Source organism: Sebastes fasciatus, chromosome 21 (genome assembly GCF_043250625.1).
Source record: "Sebastes fasciatus isolate fSebFas1 chromosome 21, fSebFas1.pri, whole genome shotgun sequence".
Classification (NCBI taxonomy): Eukaryota; Metazoa; Chordata; class Actinopteri; order Perciformes; family Sebastidae; genus Sebastes; species Sebastes fasciatus.
Genome location: NC_133815.1, coordinates 4,434,573 through 4,453,735, shown reverse-complemented (window position 1 = coordinate 4,453,735; position 19,163 = coordinate 4,434,573). Strand labels below are relative to the sequence as shown.

Below are 19,163 nucleotides of genomic sequence, written 5' to 3'. Positions count from 1 at the left end.
AGAGAGAGAGAGAGAGAGAGAGAGAGAGAGAGAGAGAGAGAGAGAGAGAGAGAGACTTACCCTAATAATCTCTGCATCACTGTCAAAGTCTTCATATCCTGACCCCTCCTAATGGACACAGAACATCTGTCAATATCTAAATTCAGCAGTCACAGTTACTGAATTCAGACTGGGTCAAATCACTACGACTGAAAGGTTTCAGGTCTGAAATGCTTCATATTACAATCCAGTCATGTGGCTCCCGGATACTCGTAAAACATAAATGCTTCAGCCATAAAAAGAAACAATCAACAGGACAGGCATCAGTTTTTTTTTTTTCAAATGATGAACATTTCATTTTGGACGAAAATTTGTTTTTATAATTACATTTAGAGATATTACTGGTGCATAAAGGATGAAAAGGACAGAAGCAACAGAGCACAACTGTAGGATACAACAGATACCTGTAACTGTGACTTCAGAAAAAAAACAACAACAACTGAACAGAGTTTGACAATGAATGAAAAACAACGGGATGATCCACAAGCTGAAAGACAAGCTGCAATGTATAACCGTCTCTGAATTCAATATCAGCAAATAAAGATAGCACATATGGTTATAATAAAGTTATATCAATAAAAACACTATGGATTTTGTAATATTACCGTACTTTAGCCTGGGGCTGGACTTAAATTATCATGTCTGAATCAAGTGCCATTAATAACAAGAGTACCAAGAAATGGTAAAACAAAGTTTAAAGTTTAATAACCTACCAGGAACATGGACTCGCTTGGTCGACCTGGAGGTCCAGGAGGACCTGGAAGTCCAACACCAGGATCACCCTGAAGGAAAAACAGCAGAACAGTGTTTGTATTTGTTTGTACATTTAGTTTTTAATGGTATTAAAGAGGGGTATTGTTTACCTTTTCTCCCATAGAACCAGGCTCTCCCTGCAGTCCTGGGAATCCTGGAATCCCAGTTGCTCCCTGGGAAAAAGACAGCTGAGCTCAATGCTACATGAGATATCACCACATCATGTTGTAAGAAGTGAGAGCAGGACTGATACAGATAGTGATATCAGGAATGAAGCCAAGACCGTAACTTGATCTGTGGCCCCGATATAGTTCCATAAAGTCACTAAAGCTAATGGGCCGGATCAGCAGTTAGTATCAGATAATATATAAAGTGTAGCTCTCTGAATTAGTACCTGTAGGTTGAAAACGGGCACATTCCTGCACCAGTTTTCTCCAGAGACACTAAAAAAAATTATCCTATAAATCTACAAGAGAGGGAAGACTTTACTTACTGGGACACCAGCTTCACCTTTGCTTCCCTACAGAGAAGACAGAAATAGAAAACCAATCCATCATTTTATCTTCTCACCTGTCGGACTGACCCGAACAACAGAACGTGCTAAATAATTCTTATGATGTTCTGTGAATAGAAAGCTACACAGTTCAGATGCAGAGTGTTTTGAATATTGCAAATGAAGCAAACAGATTAAACTCACAGGCTGTCCATCTTTCCCAGAGACTCCAGTTGGACCTGAAGGTCCCAGTGGTCCTTGTGGACCCCGGGGTCCCGGCTCCCTTTCCTCACCTCCATCACCTGAGGCTTGTCCTGGAGGGCCGGGTGGTCCTGGTGGACCGGATGGACCTGGCTCACCTCGCTCCCCTTTCTGTCGTGGAGACACCTGGACGGACTGAACGTTGAACAGACTCTGAGCGATTCATTCATTCATTCATTGGAATATAGGAAGGCATCAAACAGTGTGAGACTCTAGTTGTAGATACGGACATTAACTGTGGGCAGAGGGAGTATTCTTGGCTTAACAATCGAGCCAATGGGTGGTTGTTTGTGCGTAAATTGTCTAACAAATTATATTTTTTAGGGCTGTCCTCGACAGAGAAGATAAAAATTCTTAGTCGTCTCGCGCTCATACAATTTTGTCGACTAATCAATTAGTTAATTTAATCGACAGATCTGCAAAACTGAGTTTCTGCACAAAGAATCACACAAAAGCACCACTTTAAATCTGGTGTTTACCAGAGATGTGCTCATAAGTTTCTTGGAAATAAGTCATTCAGCATGAAAAACGCATAAAAAACTACTAATCAACAAAAGAAATGTTAGTCGACTAAAACCAAAATGACCTATTAGTCGATTAATCGACTAAGAGGGGGCAGCCCTAATAATTTCATCATCATGATGTTGGTGACTTCAGATTTCTTTATGATTTTTAACTTCAAATGGGGCAAATATGTAGTCTCAGTTATGGTAATTGGTATAGTTACACATGTAGAGCTGCAGCAATTAATTGATTAATTGATTAGTTGTAAACTATTAAATTAATCGCCAACTATTTTGATAATCTATTAATTAGTTTACGAAGAAAAAATGTCTAATTTCAAAATTCTGATTCCAGCTTCTTAAATGTGAATATTTTCTGGTTTCTTTACTCCTCTATGACAGTTAATTAAATATCTTTGGGTTGTGGACAAAACAAGAAATCTGAGGACATCATCTTGGGCTTTGGGAAACACTGATCGTTTCGTAAAATCATCGTTAGTTGCAGCCATAAACACTTGCACTGCAGGGTTTTGGCTCAAGGGAATGGGTATATTTTTACAGCAAATCTTGCCTATTACTGCTCTAAGTGAACACAGAATAAAGCAACTGTTAATTTATGTTGGACATTACTGAACTCAATATCTTAAATATGTGCTGAGCTTTGCATCATCATCATCTAAATTATGAAGAAAAATCACTACTTACAGTGTCAAATACTGAGGCTGGACTACTCGTCTGAAATGATTGCACTGTAACAAAGACACAAAGTGGGCACATTAAAACAATGCAACAAAAAAGGTGGCACTTTATTAGCATGATTTGAAAAGTTAGAGTCATACAGAATGGTAACATATAATCTATTACGATATGAAACTGTAAAGAGGTCAGAGGAGAGAAAAAGAGAGAGGGAGGAGGCTGCTTTTTGTCTCTTCCAGCACCATCTGCTGGCCAATTTGGGAATTACACCACAGGAGGAGCAGCCTTGGTCATGTATTACAGCATTACCTCTATGTCAGCACACACATCTAAAATAAATGCCAGTGTGCATGTTTGTTACAGAGGAGGAGCTATGTGTTTGGTTTAATAAATAACAAATAACTGACATTTGTTGCCACCAAAGACAGATTTCCTAAAATATAATAATATAATAAAACTATTTATGTTTGCTATTATTACCTTTTATTGTGGTTATCTCCACCTCCTGGCCAGAAGTCTCCTCTATGTCTTCATCTTCATCATCATTAACTACTAGCGGCATCTCAGTAGGCGGAGCTTGAACCGGGATGCTGTAAGTGGGGTCCAGATCTGGGAAGGGCTGGAAAATGACGGGGGGGGGGGGGAAGAAGCAAAGTGAGTGTTTGCCGCAGATGGTAGGAAATGTTTTCCTCAGACCAGATCCAACTACAGAGACAGTCTTAAAAGAAATCATTCCACACATTGCGCCAAGCTGGCTCACATCACTGCATTACTAACATTACCTCTACATTGACCTCTTGACCTCAAGCCCTAGGAAAACCTGCTGCCCTGTTAATGCATGATCCATGGAAATGAGTGTCAATGAAATAAGCAATACATCTTTTCTTTTCTGAAGAGCGTTGGATTTTGTCTTTTGACTGTCCTGATGTGGCTGAGTAGGAACATGTTCAAATAGCTCAGAGCTGGCTGGATAAGAGCTGTCACACATCTGGAAAACACCTCATGCATCTTAGTGACACAGCACTGAGGTACTTCAGGTACAATCAACAAAATCAGAGTAAACGTATTTCCTTTGGGCCACAGTGGCCAGCAGTTGAGATAGAAAATCTGGGTGAATAAAGCACATCTCTCCTGATCGTATCTGTGTGCCCTAAGCAAAGCATTAAAATCTCTAGCATCTCCAGTGACCAACAGGGCTGAGAATGTCAATGTGTGATAGTAAAGTAAAGTCAACAACTCTTCTGGTGTTGTATTTTAAATTTTTTATAGGATGAATGTAAAGTTACTGCATTTATCCTTAACGCAACCGCTTTCTTGCGGAGAGTTAGATGAGAAGATAAGTCTCATGTTTGTACCTTAAATATGAATCTGGCAGACAGGAAGCAGGGGGAAACAGCTAATCTGGCTCCATCCAGAGTTCAAAAATGCACCCACTATCTATCTAACCTGAAACAACCCAATCTAAAAAGTAAATTAGGGAGGAGCACATTTCTCTACACCGGTGGGGAGGAGTGGAATAAAATCCTAAATGAAATAAAATCTACCAATTCTCTGAATATTTTATAGTGAAACATCCTTACCAGGACAGTTCTTAGCTTTGGTCTGGTTTCCAAACTTGTTTGTGTCTTTTTATTATTTATTTATTAATTATTTACTGTATAATATTGATGTTTTTATTTGTGTATTAGTGTAAAAATGGGATATTAGTAGCATATACATGTCATCCCCTTCTCCTGCCTGCCTCCTACGACTACAGGACTGCAATGGAAATAAGTCATGTGACTTTATTGTGATGAATATTAATGCTGTATGCACATTTATGTACTGTATTTTTAATTTATCAAATCAAATCTGTTCAGCTATTATTGGTACCAATCTTCTTCTCATCTCTAGGCCAGAAAGGGAAAGCGACAAACTTCCCAAAACGTGGAACTATTTCTTTAAGTAAAATAGTCTAGTACTCTTTCCAACCCCTGCCTCTCTTCTGGTGCCCTGTCTTATTCTCGTTTTCAGAGAGCACAGAGCTGGCAGGGAGCGGCACATATCACCATGTTCCAGTCTCCACCAGGCCAGCGAGGATAAGAGCTGTTTCCTTTGGTCCAGGTCCAACCCAGCTAAATGAGAAGGACAGAGAAGGAGAGAGTGGAGCGTATGAGAGTGAGTATTTACTCACCATGGTGTACTCTCTCTCCTCCACAATCTTCTTCACTTCGTCCATTCCCTCCATGTCTTCATAAGCATCGTCACCGCTTCCATATCCAGAGGCCTGGAGAGAGTCAGAAGATAAACATGGAGAAAGACAGAAATGATTAAATACTCTTCAATGAACAAAAGTGATGCAGAAAGAGAAAACTGAATGAGGAAACAAGACAAAAATGCAGTTACCCTCATTTAATAAAAAGAGCTTGGATACGAAGTGTTTTGTTTCCCACAGTTTCTGTCATGACACTGATCAATTATACTGTATATAGCTCAACTTTAACTTTAAAAACACTGGATATCAGAGGTGATTAATGCTCTAAACAATGTTAGAAACACAGAGAAAAGAGGAAACTAAAATATATTATGTAGAACAAATAACATTTCTTTTCAGCACATCCAAATATGGGCTGTTGATATCCTCATATTAGTGTATCAAATCCATGATGCTGTGGCTATTATCTACATCTAGCTACATGTGGCCTTTTTCTGTATACCCTTGAAAGGGTTTTTACTGTTTTACAGGGTCATATAGCTCTTAATGAAATGTTACATGCTATTTATCTTCTCTATACTTGGATTTATTTCTGTGCTTTTTGGTAGTGCTAGGTATTTTTATCCCTCGAGCCACAGAGCATTCATTTTGTACAGTTTGCAAGCATAGATTAACATCACTAATATCTTCCTTCAATAGAGGCTATAGAAAATGTATATAATGAATGTGTTGTGCATTAGTGTGTCTCCATTCATCAATTTGTATGGTGTGGCTCTCATATTTCTTGCGGCCTTGTGCTTTCAAAATGTTTTATATTGTGTTTTAGAGGCTGTTTCCTGGCGGTTCATTCACACATGAATCTCATTATGGAATCATGTATTCTCTTTCCTGATTGGTGTCTGTGCCTCACCTGCATGTTTAATACTGGCCTCAGTGCTTGATTGATTACGCTGATGGTGGCTTATGGCTGAAATGCGTTCGTCTTAAGCCCAGAATAAACTAAGAAACACCCTTTATTTGTGAATGTCATTGATTTGTTTCTTCTGTTCTTACTACTACCGGGCGCCCGATACTGTTCAAGATTTGGAACCGAGCTCGCTGCTACTTTCTACGCTAAGATATATACAGTATGAACAGTAGAATATGTGCAGCTTCTGAGGCACACTATTGTATGAAGATTGCCTTTAATTGGAATAAGGAGGACCACTTACACAAAAGTACATGGACATACTTTTGTCCATGTAGTGCACTTTTTCCACCAGTAGAGGGAGGAATAGTTCCATGTTTGTGCTGCTGATGGTGTGTGTTCTGACAGAAGCAATAAGAACTTCACTTTTCCAGACTGTTTGGGTGTGTGTGTGCGTGTTTTAGTGCACACTCACATAAGGATCATCCTCCTCACACTGGTCATCTGGGGCCGTGGGATCTGACTTCAGCACCAACAGCTGGATGGAGCCCTGGAGGAGTGGAAGAAGAAGAAGAAGAGAGGTTGTGTTATGTTATGCGTGGTAATTAAGTTCAGTCTGTGTCGTTATGTTTTATTAAAGCTTAGCGGACATTTCCCACACAGCAGCATGTGGCCTCTGTCTCTCAGCGAATAAACTTTATCCATCTCTCCCTCCGTCACATACACAACTGCACACAGTAACACACTCAACACACTCAAATGGACATTCACAAACATCTGGCAGTGAAACAGGTGTCTCACGCTCATCCAAACTGCCCTCCAAAGACAATTCTCACATCAGTCTTAAAGCACCATATTACAGTATGGATACCTGTGCAGATTCACATTTAAAATACATTTACATAACTTTAGAGGACAAATATCATCAGCACTTGTTCGACATTTTGCGTCTTTGGATGGAAATCATCAACAGACTTTAGATGTAAATGTTATGGGTCATTAAATGACATTTCATCATATACTTTAGGTCATTTTGTCTATCTCCTCTCATTTGGATACTAATCTTTGGCTTTGTAGAGAAGTACAGTATACTCCTGTAGTGTCCAAAAAAATAGAAACCCCTGCTTAGAAATGTTGGACCATCTTTGAGCCTGGTAACAGCTGCTGGACATCATGTCTGTGGCTCAACACGGGACCCGCAGTAGAGTTAACACTTCGACACTTTAACACTACAACAGTAGGGCTGATGTCTGTGTTGTAAAGTTAAACCCCAAATATGTTGAATCTTGTTGCAAGAGGTTTGTGTTGGTTATTATTTCCAGAACCATTCTTGGATTATCCCTGGTCTGTTACGATGTTAACCCTTATGCCTCTCTCAGGATCTATTTTTTCTCCATCATTTTGGCTGTGTTAATGCATATGGCATACATTTTGGCAAGGTTGTGAACTTTGGAAGTTCAACCTCAGCTCCTATAATAAGCCTATAATAAACCGTGTAGCCAAAATACAGATACTTAGCTCCTTAGGGACAAAAATGTCCCCATTGCAACCCATTAAAACCACAATGTTTGACCCCAGGACCACTACAGTATTAAATCATGCATTCTATTATATCAGGTTTTCAATGTAGAGCCCTGGCTTCAACATTTTAGTTTCTACTATTTTTCACCAGATTGAGCCACTTTCTCATGCTATTTTTCTGGATTCCACCAGGGACATTGCTGCTGTATGTTGTGTTTGATGCAATGTAATCTTTCTAAACAGATTCTGCATTCACATGCATGCATTGAATGCAGGTAAACAGTACATATGGAGAGCAAACGCATTGGCGGAACCCACCGGCTATCATCTGACAATGATTTAGCTTGTTATTGGTTTAACATTAGCTTGTAAACTGGCTACTTGTGAAACAATCCGGTCGTACACGTTGTCTCTCAACTCCAGCTCCAGTCTTGCATCTCAAATTGCTAATCGGATTGTAAACAATGAGCTGCACACAGAAAAGGAAGTCTTGGCCCCGGATACCTGCTGGCTACGGAACCCCAGAAATACATCCCCTTACCCCCAGAGGCTTATCTTTCGTCATAGCCGATGAGTTCCTAGATTGGATGCAATGCATCAAAATCAATGTCTTTGCACAGTGAAAAATTCCCTCTAGCAATAAGTATACAGAAAATAATTACATTTTTGTGTTTTTTTCCCTCCACAACAACAGTGGCATTATGTAAACAAATTGACATTTAAAGGGTTAAAATTCTGAAAATGAATTCATATTTGGTAGTTCTGATCAGGACTGAAGTTGGTTAATAGATTTAACTCAGTTAAAGTGGAAAATATTATGACATTTTTGTCCTCTAAGGACACCAGAGCAACTTTTGTTAATGGGATGCACAAGGGTTAAGGTGGTGCATGATGATGATGGTGCACTCTGGCATCTGGATGTCAATATACAGATGTGAATATACCCAGTGTATCCCAGTTAAATATACTAGTAAATGCCCTCCAAACCCCCACTGGCTTATAACCATGCAAAAGTATGACAGTTCTGTTCAGGGTGTCACTGTTCTGACGAGAGTTTTGAGCCCTCTAAGCAGTTCATAAGAGGAGCACGTATGGAAATATGTATGCATCCACTATGCCAATGAAAAAGGGGCCCCACTTCATCTGAAGAAGGAACGTATATTTTTCCAATTATTTAGCGCATGCATGAGTGTGTGCACACATGCATGGTCCTTTAGATGTGAGAGTCCGTGGGCCTGTCCCATTATTAGATCAGTAAAGACTTGCTAAAGGCAATTTCAGCCAAGTTTATTGATATTGAGTTCGGGCCAGAGGACAAACACCTGTTTTTAATGGAAATGGAGCACGGCCTATGAAATTTAATGGTGGCGAAGGAGTGAGAAGTGGAGATGGGAGGGGAAGAATAGAGCGCAAGAAGCGAAAGAGTGGGCGGATGTGAGTGCGAGGCAGCATCCAAATCAGATACATCTGTTTGTGCAGTAAACAACACGTCTGAAATAAACAAAGAATGTGCCACGCAATCGTTTCCGCTTCCTTTCAATCAGTTTAATATGTGAGTTCCTGTTGGATGAAGGATTCAGATGGTCACTTTGTTAAACTGTTAATTATATGAGTGTAAACACCTGAAGGTAGTGGGAGGGTTGCTCAGTGCCAGGCTGTTTGAGTGGCACACACAACTAAGCCGATAACACAGATGGCTGCTTCCAAACATGCTCTTGAAAGTCACTTCATATGAAACAGAGACAGTCACATATGGGGACTGACCAAACTGGTAGTTTGCTTCGTACATAGGTGGTTTGGCTTAAACATTCATACCACCTGTGAGATTGTCTTATATAGTAATCGGTAGGTTTGTGTTACCAGATGTGGAGTGGATTTGTACTACCACAAGGTGGCCCCATTTTACAAACATGGTTGATAATGATGAACTGTCAGAAGTCTTACTACAGCATCTCTGTTTCTGGACACGAGACAACACAATTGGTCCATCTTGCAAAAGAGGGTAAGCCATGTTGACAACGTTTAGTTGCACAAAATATAATTAGTTTTACCCTTAATCAGAAAACATAAAATATTCCTACTATGTGGCTAACGTAAATGAATATTCCACTAATATTCCTGTTTACATGCAGCGTGAGAACTGATGTAACATAACGTATCTGAGCTACGTGATGGTGGTCTTGGATATGAATGAAGACTTTGCAGTCTGGTCAGCGTCCACATACTGGTACTCAGAAATTTCCAGATGTCAGGGATGGCTAAGAAAAAGGTTAAGTACTTCTAAGGTGCTGTTCTGCGTCTGCAGTTACTGGCACTCACCATGTTGAGGAAAGTGTTGTTGCCAAAGCAACAGGGAGCAGGTCACTTTACTTGAGCTGCTGCTGGCCAAGTGTGTGTGTGTGTGTGTGTGTGTCTGTGTGTGTGAGAACACTCTCAATGAACCCACTTTTAATTTAAAATATGCTGTTAAGAAGCTATGACACATAAACGTGCTACTACACATACAAATTAGCTTTTTTCTATAACATAATGTGCTGCTTTTAGCCACAAGGTGTCACCAGGTAATCTGATTATAACAAATTGTTCACTTTGTTATAGCCGTGACTTGTCGACTGTAAAGTGATCAGATTAGATGACAATTATTTTATTATGCAAGTGTTTTGAGACCTCGGCATATTTCCACTGTTAATCTAGAATGAACATTTAACAAAGCTGTTCCACATAACAGGTGATTGAGCTGATCTTTTATTGCCAACTCTTCGAATCGGTCAAAGTACGTCTTTCTGACAAGCTAAAAACACAGACCCAATTCTGCACCTTTAACAGGACACTTTTTTGGGAGAAAACCATAAGCACGTTGCAGTTTCATGTCTGCATCCAGCATTTATACAGCTCCATAGCTGCATGCTTAAATCTGTGCCAAGAAACACTCAACGCACATGCTTGAACATACTTGAGCATAACATAGTGTTTTTCCTCAACGTTATGGCTCGCAAAACACATTCAGTTGCTCAGGGAGTATCAGAAAACTAAAAAAAAAAAAAGGTTTGCATTCACTCTCTTCCTTTCTATTTCTATTCCACACAAACACAGACACGTACAGATGGTGTCAGCCAACACACAGCATGGGCTGTGTTTCAGTGGCACTAAGGAAAGCAGAAATATGAGCGGATAAGTCAGTGTGGGAGAAGATATTTCAGTATATTTGTTTGGATGAGTAGCTGTGTGTGAGAGTACTACTGCAGCAGAGAGCTACTGCTGCTGCTGCTGCTGCGTGGCTGTTATTGCTCTCCCTGGGAGGAGAGATGGAAGATCTCTGACGGAGCTGCCAGTTCAAACACTGAACAGCTGGAAACCGACAGTCACTAACGGGTCCTCTTTGTCTGAGAGGGGAGGAAAGAGCGTGGAGAGGGGAGGACTGTGTGAAGAGGGATGGAGCTTATTGGCAAGCGATAGGGGAGAAAAAGACTATAGAGGGCCTCTGGGTGATGTCACACAGCTTACCATGGCCATACTGGAGGTTTAACTCTTGAGCAGTGGTGGCTACATGGGATTTTCTGCCAGACGGTAGAAGGTCCCCTGTGTGATATGCTGCTGTTGTCTCCCATAAAACGGTATACGTGATGAGTGATATCCCTTAAGTTACATTTTTCACGTCATCTTTTATTTCCTGATATTTGGACAGCCGGGTCTGTTTTCACAAAGCATCCTGAGGCTAAACGTGGCTCTTAACTGGCTGAGTTTGGAGTCCTAACAGTTGTAAGGAGCATGTCTTTTCCAAGTTTAGAAATTCACAAAGTATTTTAGCACTAAAAGTAGCTCCTAAAGGCCATTTCGAACTGGTGTTTTTGTCATGAATACTTTCACACAGATTTTATTTCAGATAAATTGGTATTTCAGTAAAGATGCAACAGCAATTATGGTTTTCCCACGAAGCTTTGACAGAAAGCCAAGTTCTAAGACTCAGACTATGTTAATTAAAATTATAATAAATTGAATTATAATACTAAAAGTCAACAAATGGGTTCAAGATCTCAACCCCTCTGAGAAATTAAAACATCATTGTTAAAATCAAGTGGTAATTTTTTCTCTAACAGAATCGTTTTGAGATTTTAAATAATGCTAGAATGAAGTGATTTTGGTCTGAAATGAAACTCAAGCTCTCCATGATGTAAATACCCACGTCAGAGTAAGTTTTAAACCACAGCAGGTACGAGAAACCTGCTTAATAAACTGTTCCAGCAACTAAAAAATCCCTGAATAAACATACTTTCTCCCTCCCTGGCTCGTTGGGATTTCTTTTGAAACTCTCCTCAGATTTCTCTCATAAAATCTTAATGAGAGGAAAAAAGCAATAAGAACTTCTTTTCCACTGTCCTGGAGACGAAACATCTTGTAGTTTGTCCGTCAGATGAACTCACGTAACTACAAATCAGAGGAGGAGAAGAAGAAGAGGACAAAGGTCGCAATGCAGCAATAAGAAGAGGCCTGGTTTGTGTTTTAAAGGTCACAAAGTCATGTCTTTTTTCTAGTTTAGCCACCGGCCATGAGTTGATTTATTCAGAAAAATAATTATTGGCATATTTTATAACATGTGTTTAGCTCTTATCTTATTCAAATTGCAACTGGATTCATTTTTTGGCTTCGATAAATATCAACTCTGCTTGCTTATCCCATGCATATAGCACTTAAATGAATGCTATTCCCTTCACACTAAACTATTTTCTCCCCATCATCCCTCTTGTTACACTGGGACAAACAGACTCAATTCCAAAACAGCAAATCATAGATGACTGGGAGGAAAGTGCTGAAGCATTGGCTGGTTTATTTTCCTTTACAAGAACACTGAATACAGCATCAGATGTGTTACTACCACTTCTCCTGGATCTGATTTCTAAGCACTTCTCTATCACACTTGCTCATTATGACCACACAGTTTCCTGGGGTTGGAACCTCAACACTTACATCCTCACTATCGTTTGATTCTACTCGTTTTAATTAAAGAATTGGCATTTGCACAGTTGCGTCGGGGGTAAGTCATTCAAGATGAGACTCAGATGAGGGATCAGCTATATTTCAAAAATGTAAATCACATAAAGCTTGTCATTTATGAGCTCTCACAGGATAAGGCAGCGCTCATAAACACATTCGGTCATTCATTCCTTGTCTCCTGTGGCGGTCATAAAGCTGCCAACAAAGAATATTGTGTTCATGTCTCAAATGTTAAATAGGCAAACCGCCCAAACGCCACGTTTGTTTCGGCGACTAGAAATGGATTTGACATCTAGTCTCAACCCACTGATCCAAGGAATGAGGAATTAACAACACAGAAATGCAGGTCTCGCACTGGGCTGACGACTGAGACGGAGAACAGGGAAATCCTGAGGTGCTCATGTTGCAGGAGATGATGATGATGTATGCACAGACGGAGAGTAGTTACAGTATGTGCACACACTAGACCAGACTCACCACAAACCTCTCCAGGCCCGTACCCCCAGCGTTCCCTACGAAGATCCCAGAGCTGGCCTCGAAGGTCAGAGGCTCAGGGCTCCTGGTGAAGGCAACTCGGTGGTATTCCTCACAGTCCATGTAGAGACGCACCTGAGTGACAAGAGCACATGCACACTTTCAATTTCCAGCAATTGATAAATAGAACATCTGTGGAAGAGACTTTATTCCCTGCAGTTACACATATAGTGACATTTTCTGACAAACATCCTTGCATATTAAATAAACATCTACCAAAGATAAAAGAGCCACATGAAGCCTATTTAACACGAAGATTTCAAAAGTTTTGGCGACTTTTGCCATGCAGGAAACAAACACTTGCATCAGAATACTAACAAATCCCATGAAAACACTCAAACTAACAGTGAATTTAACTTAATAACAAGTACTGTATGTGCAGCCAAAGCCAGATTGATATATCTTATTTCTCTGTGCTGTAGAGCTCCGTTATTGTCCAAAAAACTATTAAAAACACATCAGTGAGCCACATGTTGAATTGGCTGACTTCTTCCTTCATTACAGTGAGTGCACACAGGCACTGTAGTTTATCTTGAGTCAATCCCAAAGAGACACCGTCCTGCTGCTGTTAATACTCACTAGCGAACTAATTTGGCTAAAAGTAGTTCCCTAAAGAATTCACTATTTGCACCTGTTTGAGTAACATTTGCTATTAAAGCTAGGGTCGGGTTTTTAACATTCTTTTGTCAGAGAATTTGAATTATTGATTACTGTCATCTTTTTAACAAATATGACAAGACTCGGTCAAAACCAGGTATATGTCTGGACCGTGTACGGTCAGTCTGTGAATTTGTGGCTTAATTGTTACACAAATAGTCAGAGGTCATGTCTATAATGTTAAATCCAGCGGTACATGTCCACCAGGTCCGGCAAGGACACTAGAGGATGCGCTGCTCCACTCAACTGGCCGTTCAAGCGGTGACGTTCCCTATCGTTGAATGCACCTGATTGGTCCCTGGTTTTCTGCTTTCCGTTTAAAACAGGAAACAACGTGGCGGCCTGCTCGTAAACTTCCTGTTATTCAGTCTAAACAATCCACCAAAATCTACTTCGGAAAACATTTTAAGAGAGAAACAGGCTATGCCACTGCTGAATCTCGTTTCATTTTAGAACTACATCGCCTAGTTTCACAGCTTGGTTTAAGTTTCGTGAGCTCGAGGCGTCGGGCTGGACGGGTTCATTTGCATCAAGTTGAGATTTTTCAACTTGATGCAAATACAGACCTTCTTCAGCTCTGCTCAAAACTCCCACCATGCACTGGGCGACTGCTTCTCCTGCTTTCCATAGGAAATGAATGGAAAGCGTTGAGATGCCCTCCGTCACCGGATCTGGTGGAAATGCGCCAATAAAGGAGCACTCACGGCGGTGAAAATATTTCTGAAGAACATTACCAACCCTAGCTTTAACTAGTGCCTAGCTGTGTTAGTAAATTATTTAGCGTGTTTTAAACATGACAGTATAATCATATAATCACCGTTTTAAAGATTGACACATGCATTTCTTATTATAAAGCTTGTGCCTCAATAGAATTACCATAAACAAAAGAGTCCATGATGATGCCAAAGTTCACACAAATTCCTTTGTTTCTTGCAAAGTTGATTTTTCCACTCTGAGAAACTGAAAACCTTCATAATAATATTTCAGGAATGTTATTTGTTTTTATGCATTCCAGTGTAACCCAGCTGATTACATGCCTTAAAGTCCTTATTGTCTCTCAATTTTAGTGCAGAAATCAGTAGATCCAGCAATTTTCTCATTATAATAATCAGTCTGATCGTGATTTGTTGATGTTGAAATGCCACACATAGCTTTACCCAAACAAAGTGAACTGAACACAGTGAACTCACCTCTGCCCCCTGAACAGTCAGGGTAAACCTCGCCCATCTTCCCGTCAGGTCTCCCATCTTGAAGGAAGCTGCTTCCTGAGTCCCAGTTCTTGTTCCTGGGTCGGTGTAGTACAGTATGACTCTCTGGGATCCATCCTCCACCTCGGACAACGCTATACCTAAGTGCACAATCTTACAAAAAAATTCAAGAGATGTAGAAAATCGTTATTTACTTTCTTTCTGTTTACTTGTAGAAGAAAAGTTGATGCTTAAGAAAAGGTAACAACGAGTGGAGACCTTTTGGTAAGCATCCGTGATGGCGAACAGCACACCACCACGCCGTGTGGTAGGTTTAGCGGTGACCGTGATGGCAAAGTCATGGTAGAACGGGTCGGGGATGAATGACTTTGTGAGGCGGCCCACGTTGGCGTCCGGGCCGAAGCTGTAGGCGGGGTAACCCTCGAACCCCGTAACAAAGGAGACGGAGGGAGGAAGGGGGACGCCGATCAACTCCGTCAGGTCCAAGGCTCCCTGAGAACCACGGTCTGCAAAACACAAACATGGACACCATGTTAGTGGAGGGGAAAAGAAAATATATTTCTCATGCAACAGAGTGCATCATCGGCCGACATCTTTACCAAACAAAAATAAACAGAGCTGAAAAAGTCAAACAAAGAGGTACAAGAAAAGTGATTGCTGCCATATGGTGATGTGGAAACAACGTAGGGTCAAGGGTTGGATTCAATTTCACTGGTGCATTTCAAAAGCCTCTTTTATCTCAGTCACCGCAATTAGTTAATTAATGATGTATGACCGATCCTGTTTGTCTGGGAGCACCTACAACCAGATCTCCCCTTTAGCCGTCTTCTCAAGTGAAGTGAAAATCCTTTCATATAAATGATCACTACACTATAGTACTTTCCTATAAGCCTACATATCCAGGTTCTTGATTGGTTTGTACTTTGCAAAAGACAGAGAAAATGTGCCCTCAAGTTTGCCACGTGTCACAAGTCGTGTTTCCATTCAATTGTCAAGCGAATTTTAAGCAAACTTTTGAAATGTCTCAAAAAAAGAAATGCGGATTAGCCGTGTTTCCAGCAACTGATTTCGAATAAACTTGGCTACAGTGAAGTTACATCAGGATTTGGCGCTAAAGGCTACACATGGCTGTAATCCACGAGTAGAACACGTAGAGGTTGTGAAACAAAACAAGTCGGCTTGGTTGATCTAACCATCTACGATAAAAAATGGAGAGAGGTCTACGGGAATCTGTTTAAACTCGGCAAGTATTAATTGTTCTTTCATGACAGCCAGTATTAACCATGTTTCAGGCTGTCCAAAGAGATAAACAAGCATTCACATGTTATAGTAATATCCAGGAAGAAGCAAAAAGTGGAAACAGCTGATCAGTCATATGTCAGAATTTCTTTTCAATGGATTTCTAATTCAATTCTTCAAAATGTACATGAATACGTGAATGGAAACACAGCTACATTGTCAGTTAGTTTCTGGAAATTTAACTTAAAGAAAAATCCGCGATAAAGCCCTATAAATTGTTCATTATTACTTCAAGTTAATGGAGTTTTTAATTAATTTTGCTTGTACATATTCCATTGGAAATTTGTGTTAATCAAATTACCGCAAACTAATTTGACACACAGCAAATGTGGGGCCCGGCAGTAAGAGCGCTGGTTGGTATCTGTAGACCAAACATAATGAAGCTGCCATGTGGAGTGTGCTGTGCGCTCCGTGTTTGATGGTTACTTGAAGGTGACAGCGTACACAATCCATAGAGAGGCTGTGGTCGACCTGCGGCTCTTTTTTTGCCCTGCGACCCCCCAGTGGGTTAATCCAGCCATGGGTCACAGGACTGATATGTTATCCTAGAAATTAAAGCATTCCTCAGTACAGACTGTGGGAGGTGAAGTCATCTTATATTTGATCTGTTCATTTCCTGCTAGACTGAAAAAAAATGAATTTAGGAAAGTTATTAAGTTGAATAGATTATTACTTTCATTACAATATCATTTTTGTTGTCAGTAAAAATCCTTAATATATATTTTATTCATATTAACCATGGGGGGTTAACCATGGTCAGCTGTGAGTACTCTGGTTCCAATCATCCTTACTTTCTGTCTTTAGACATTTTAAAGTTTGACATCATGTCAGATACACCCCATAACGTTTGCCAAGAGGGTGAGAAGGAGCTTCCATCTGTTTAAAGCCCCCTCCCATGTCATCTCACCAGTACTGTCTGTATGCACGGCTGAATGCACACTCGCCTCCTCTCTTTTCTGTCCGTCATGCATGCACACATAAGTGCACGCACACGTTCACAAGTCCTCAAGCATGTCAGACGCTCTTATTCTCTCTCTCTCTCTCTCTCCGGCAGACACACAAGCACTTTGTGAATGCCCACCTACTGTACCAACCACAACATCTCCGTTCCCCTCCTCTTGCCCTTTCTCTCTGTCAGACACACTCCCGGTCCCATCTACACCTGGTTCTGCTTAAGTAGGGAAGACCCCTGGAACAATCGGCTGTTCTTTTAGAGCAGCAGGGTATAGAGGCTGGGCATCTGGAAGGCATTAGGTTAGACTAATACACACGTGCTGCGCAGTGGCAGCTCCTGTAAATTAGGCTTACCATGTGGCATGTGTGTGAGTGTGTGTGAAAGAGTGACAAAGACAAAAAGAGTGGGCAAATGAGAGACGGACTGAGGTGGAGAGTGGAAACAGTAAGACTTGAATGAGTACAGTGTGTGTGTGTGGCCAGTGAGGCTCCCCCCACAGGAAGAGAGGCACGCTCCTTTCCCCGTGCGTTAATTGGATTGAAACCCCTACAGACTGTGGCAATTAAAACATAACAACGAAGTGCAACCCACACCGCTCTGCTGTTCTATAATCTCCACTGTATACCTGAATACTGGAACTTAGCTGGGTTGTAGTTTAGAGCTGCATCTGTTCAAACACTGTTTCTTGATTGTACAGTACTTGCTTTAACCACCAGTAATTTGGGATGTTATACTTGTGGTTTTAGTGCTGTCCTCGTCATCCACAGACTACTAAATAAGAAAATGATGTGCGTTTTCAGGTAGCTTTTGTAAAGATCTGCAGTAAATCTTCTTCCTAGTCTTTTGTTCAGAAAACAATAAAAACTGCATTCCAGACTTCTCTTGAATCGGAAACTGGTGATTGGCCTGTTGCCAGCAGACGCTATACCTTCTCTGTGTTGTCAGTGATAAAGTCCTGCCAAAGTGTGTCGGCCAACATTCCCACAGCTCAGCCTGTCACTTTGCTCCGTGACATCACTGCAGATGTTCCTCCACTGGGTCAGAGACTTAACAGCTGGACAGATTGCCAGGGAAAAACTAAGACGAACTCTCTGCACTCGCTCGAGTTCTCATGATGCAGCAGGAACCCACGAGGCGAATCCGTGCTCGTCCTGTGTCATGCATCATCCCGACGACGTATTTGTAAGCAGCTGATCATGTTGAAGAAATGATGTATTGATGATTTCTGAATGTCCTCATCTCAAGAACACGGTTTCACATAATGAAAGCGGAGCAACGAAAATGTAAAACATCCCAGTGCGAGACGCCGTCAGCTGTGAGAAACTTGTGAGTAATTCGGGTCAGGGTGTGACTCCTCAGTGTAATCAGCCTTGGCTGAGTCTGAGCACCACCTGCGCTGGATCAGGGCAAGAGGAAGAAAGCAGAGGAGACGAGGAAGGCTCGGGAGAAACACTACCAGTCCTCTAGATAGTGTTCACACTAATAACTTCAAGGTGTATGAATAAAGTACGAGACGCTGCTGCCATGTGAATAAGTCTGAGTCACTGAGAAATACCACTGGCTTTAATAAGGTGAACTCCCTTTTTCCTAGGAAGAGGAGGATGTGTTGGACGACGGGCTAGTAAAACACATGGAGATGAGTTCAACTTGTGATATTAATGCAGACACAGATTTAATCTTACAGTGCTTATGGGGAATATTTAGCATTTCTGGTGTTATTATTTTGATGTTGTGTGACTTTACTTCAAATAAGAAATGAGGAAGGCAGAACCCGAAATGTCTGTGTGTAGTGGACTGTTGAAAACTATCCAATAAAAAGTAATGTAAAAGGAAAATGTTTGAGTGTTCCCCTAAAATGTTATTTCTATGGACTTGCTCCTAGATGGGAGAAACTTCAAGAATTTAATGAGACTAAATAAAAAGGAAATGAGTGGAGCAAGTTCCTTCTAAGTGTTTCTGCATAAACGGTATATCAGTAAGATTTTCTGTATATCATATAGAGAACATTTAAGTACACAGGTTCATTGTACTGTATGTGTGCGAGGGTGTGTGTATCTGTGGGCATCTAGTGTTTGCATGCCAGCTCCCTCCTCTAAATGAGCAACAGTCGATCCAAACACCGCCGTCTCCGCGAGGCTGTGTGTTGTGGGA

General features: G+C 40.9%; 1 protein-coding gene across 1 annotated transcript in view; it reads right to left on the bottom strand.

Moving 5' to 3' along the window:
* LOC141759344 (collagen alpha-1(XV) chain-like) overlaps positions 1-19,163 on the bottom strand; it is a 69,968-nt gene that overhangs the window by 14,735 nt on the left and 36,070 nt on the right. Inside the window, exons 3-14 of the mRNA XM_074621335.1 lie at positions 15,017-15,264; positions 14,741-14,911; positions 12,837-12,968; positions 6,322-6,396; positions 4,919-5,011; positions 3,226-3,364; positions 2,755-2,798; positions 1,490-1,681; positions 1,286-1,312; positions 903-965; positions 753-821; positions 61-108 (exon numbers count right to left, since the gene is read on the bottom strand). Coding sequence (XP_074477436.1) covers positions 61-108; positions 753-821; positions 903-965; positions 1,286-1,312; positions 1,490-1,681; positions 2,755-2,798; positions 3,226-3,364; positions 4,919-5,011; positions 6,322-6,396; positions 12,837-12,968; positions 14,741-14,911; positions 15,017-15,264 — 1,301 coding nt within the window. The remainder of the gene's footprint in view (positions 1-60; positions 109-752; positions 822-902; positions 966-1,285; positions 1,313-1,489; positions 1,682-2,754; positions 2,799-3,225; positions 3,365-4,918; positions 5,012-6,321; positions 6,397-12,836; positions 12,969-14,740; positions 14,912-15,016; positions 15,265-19,163) is intronic.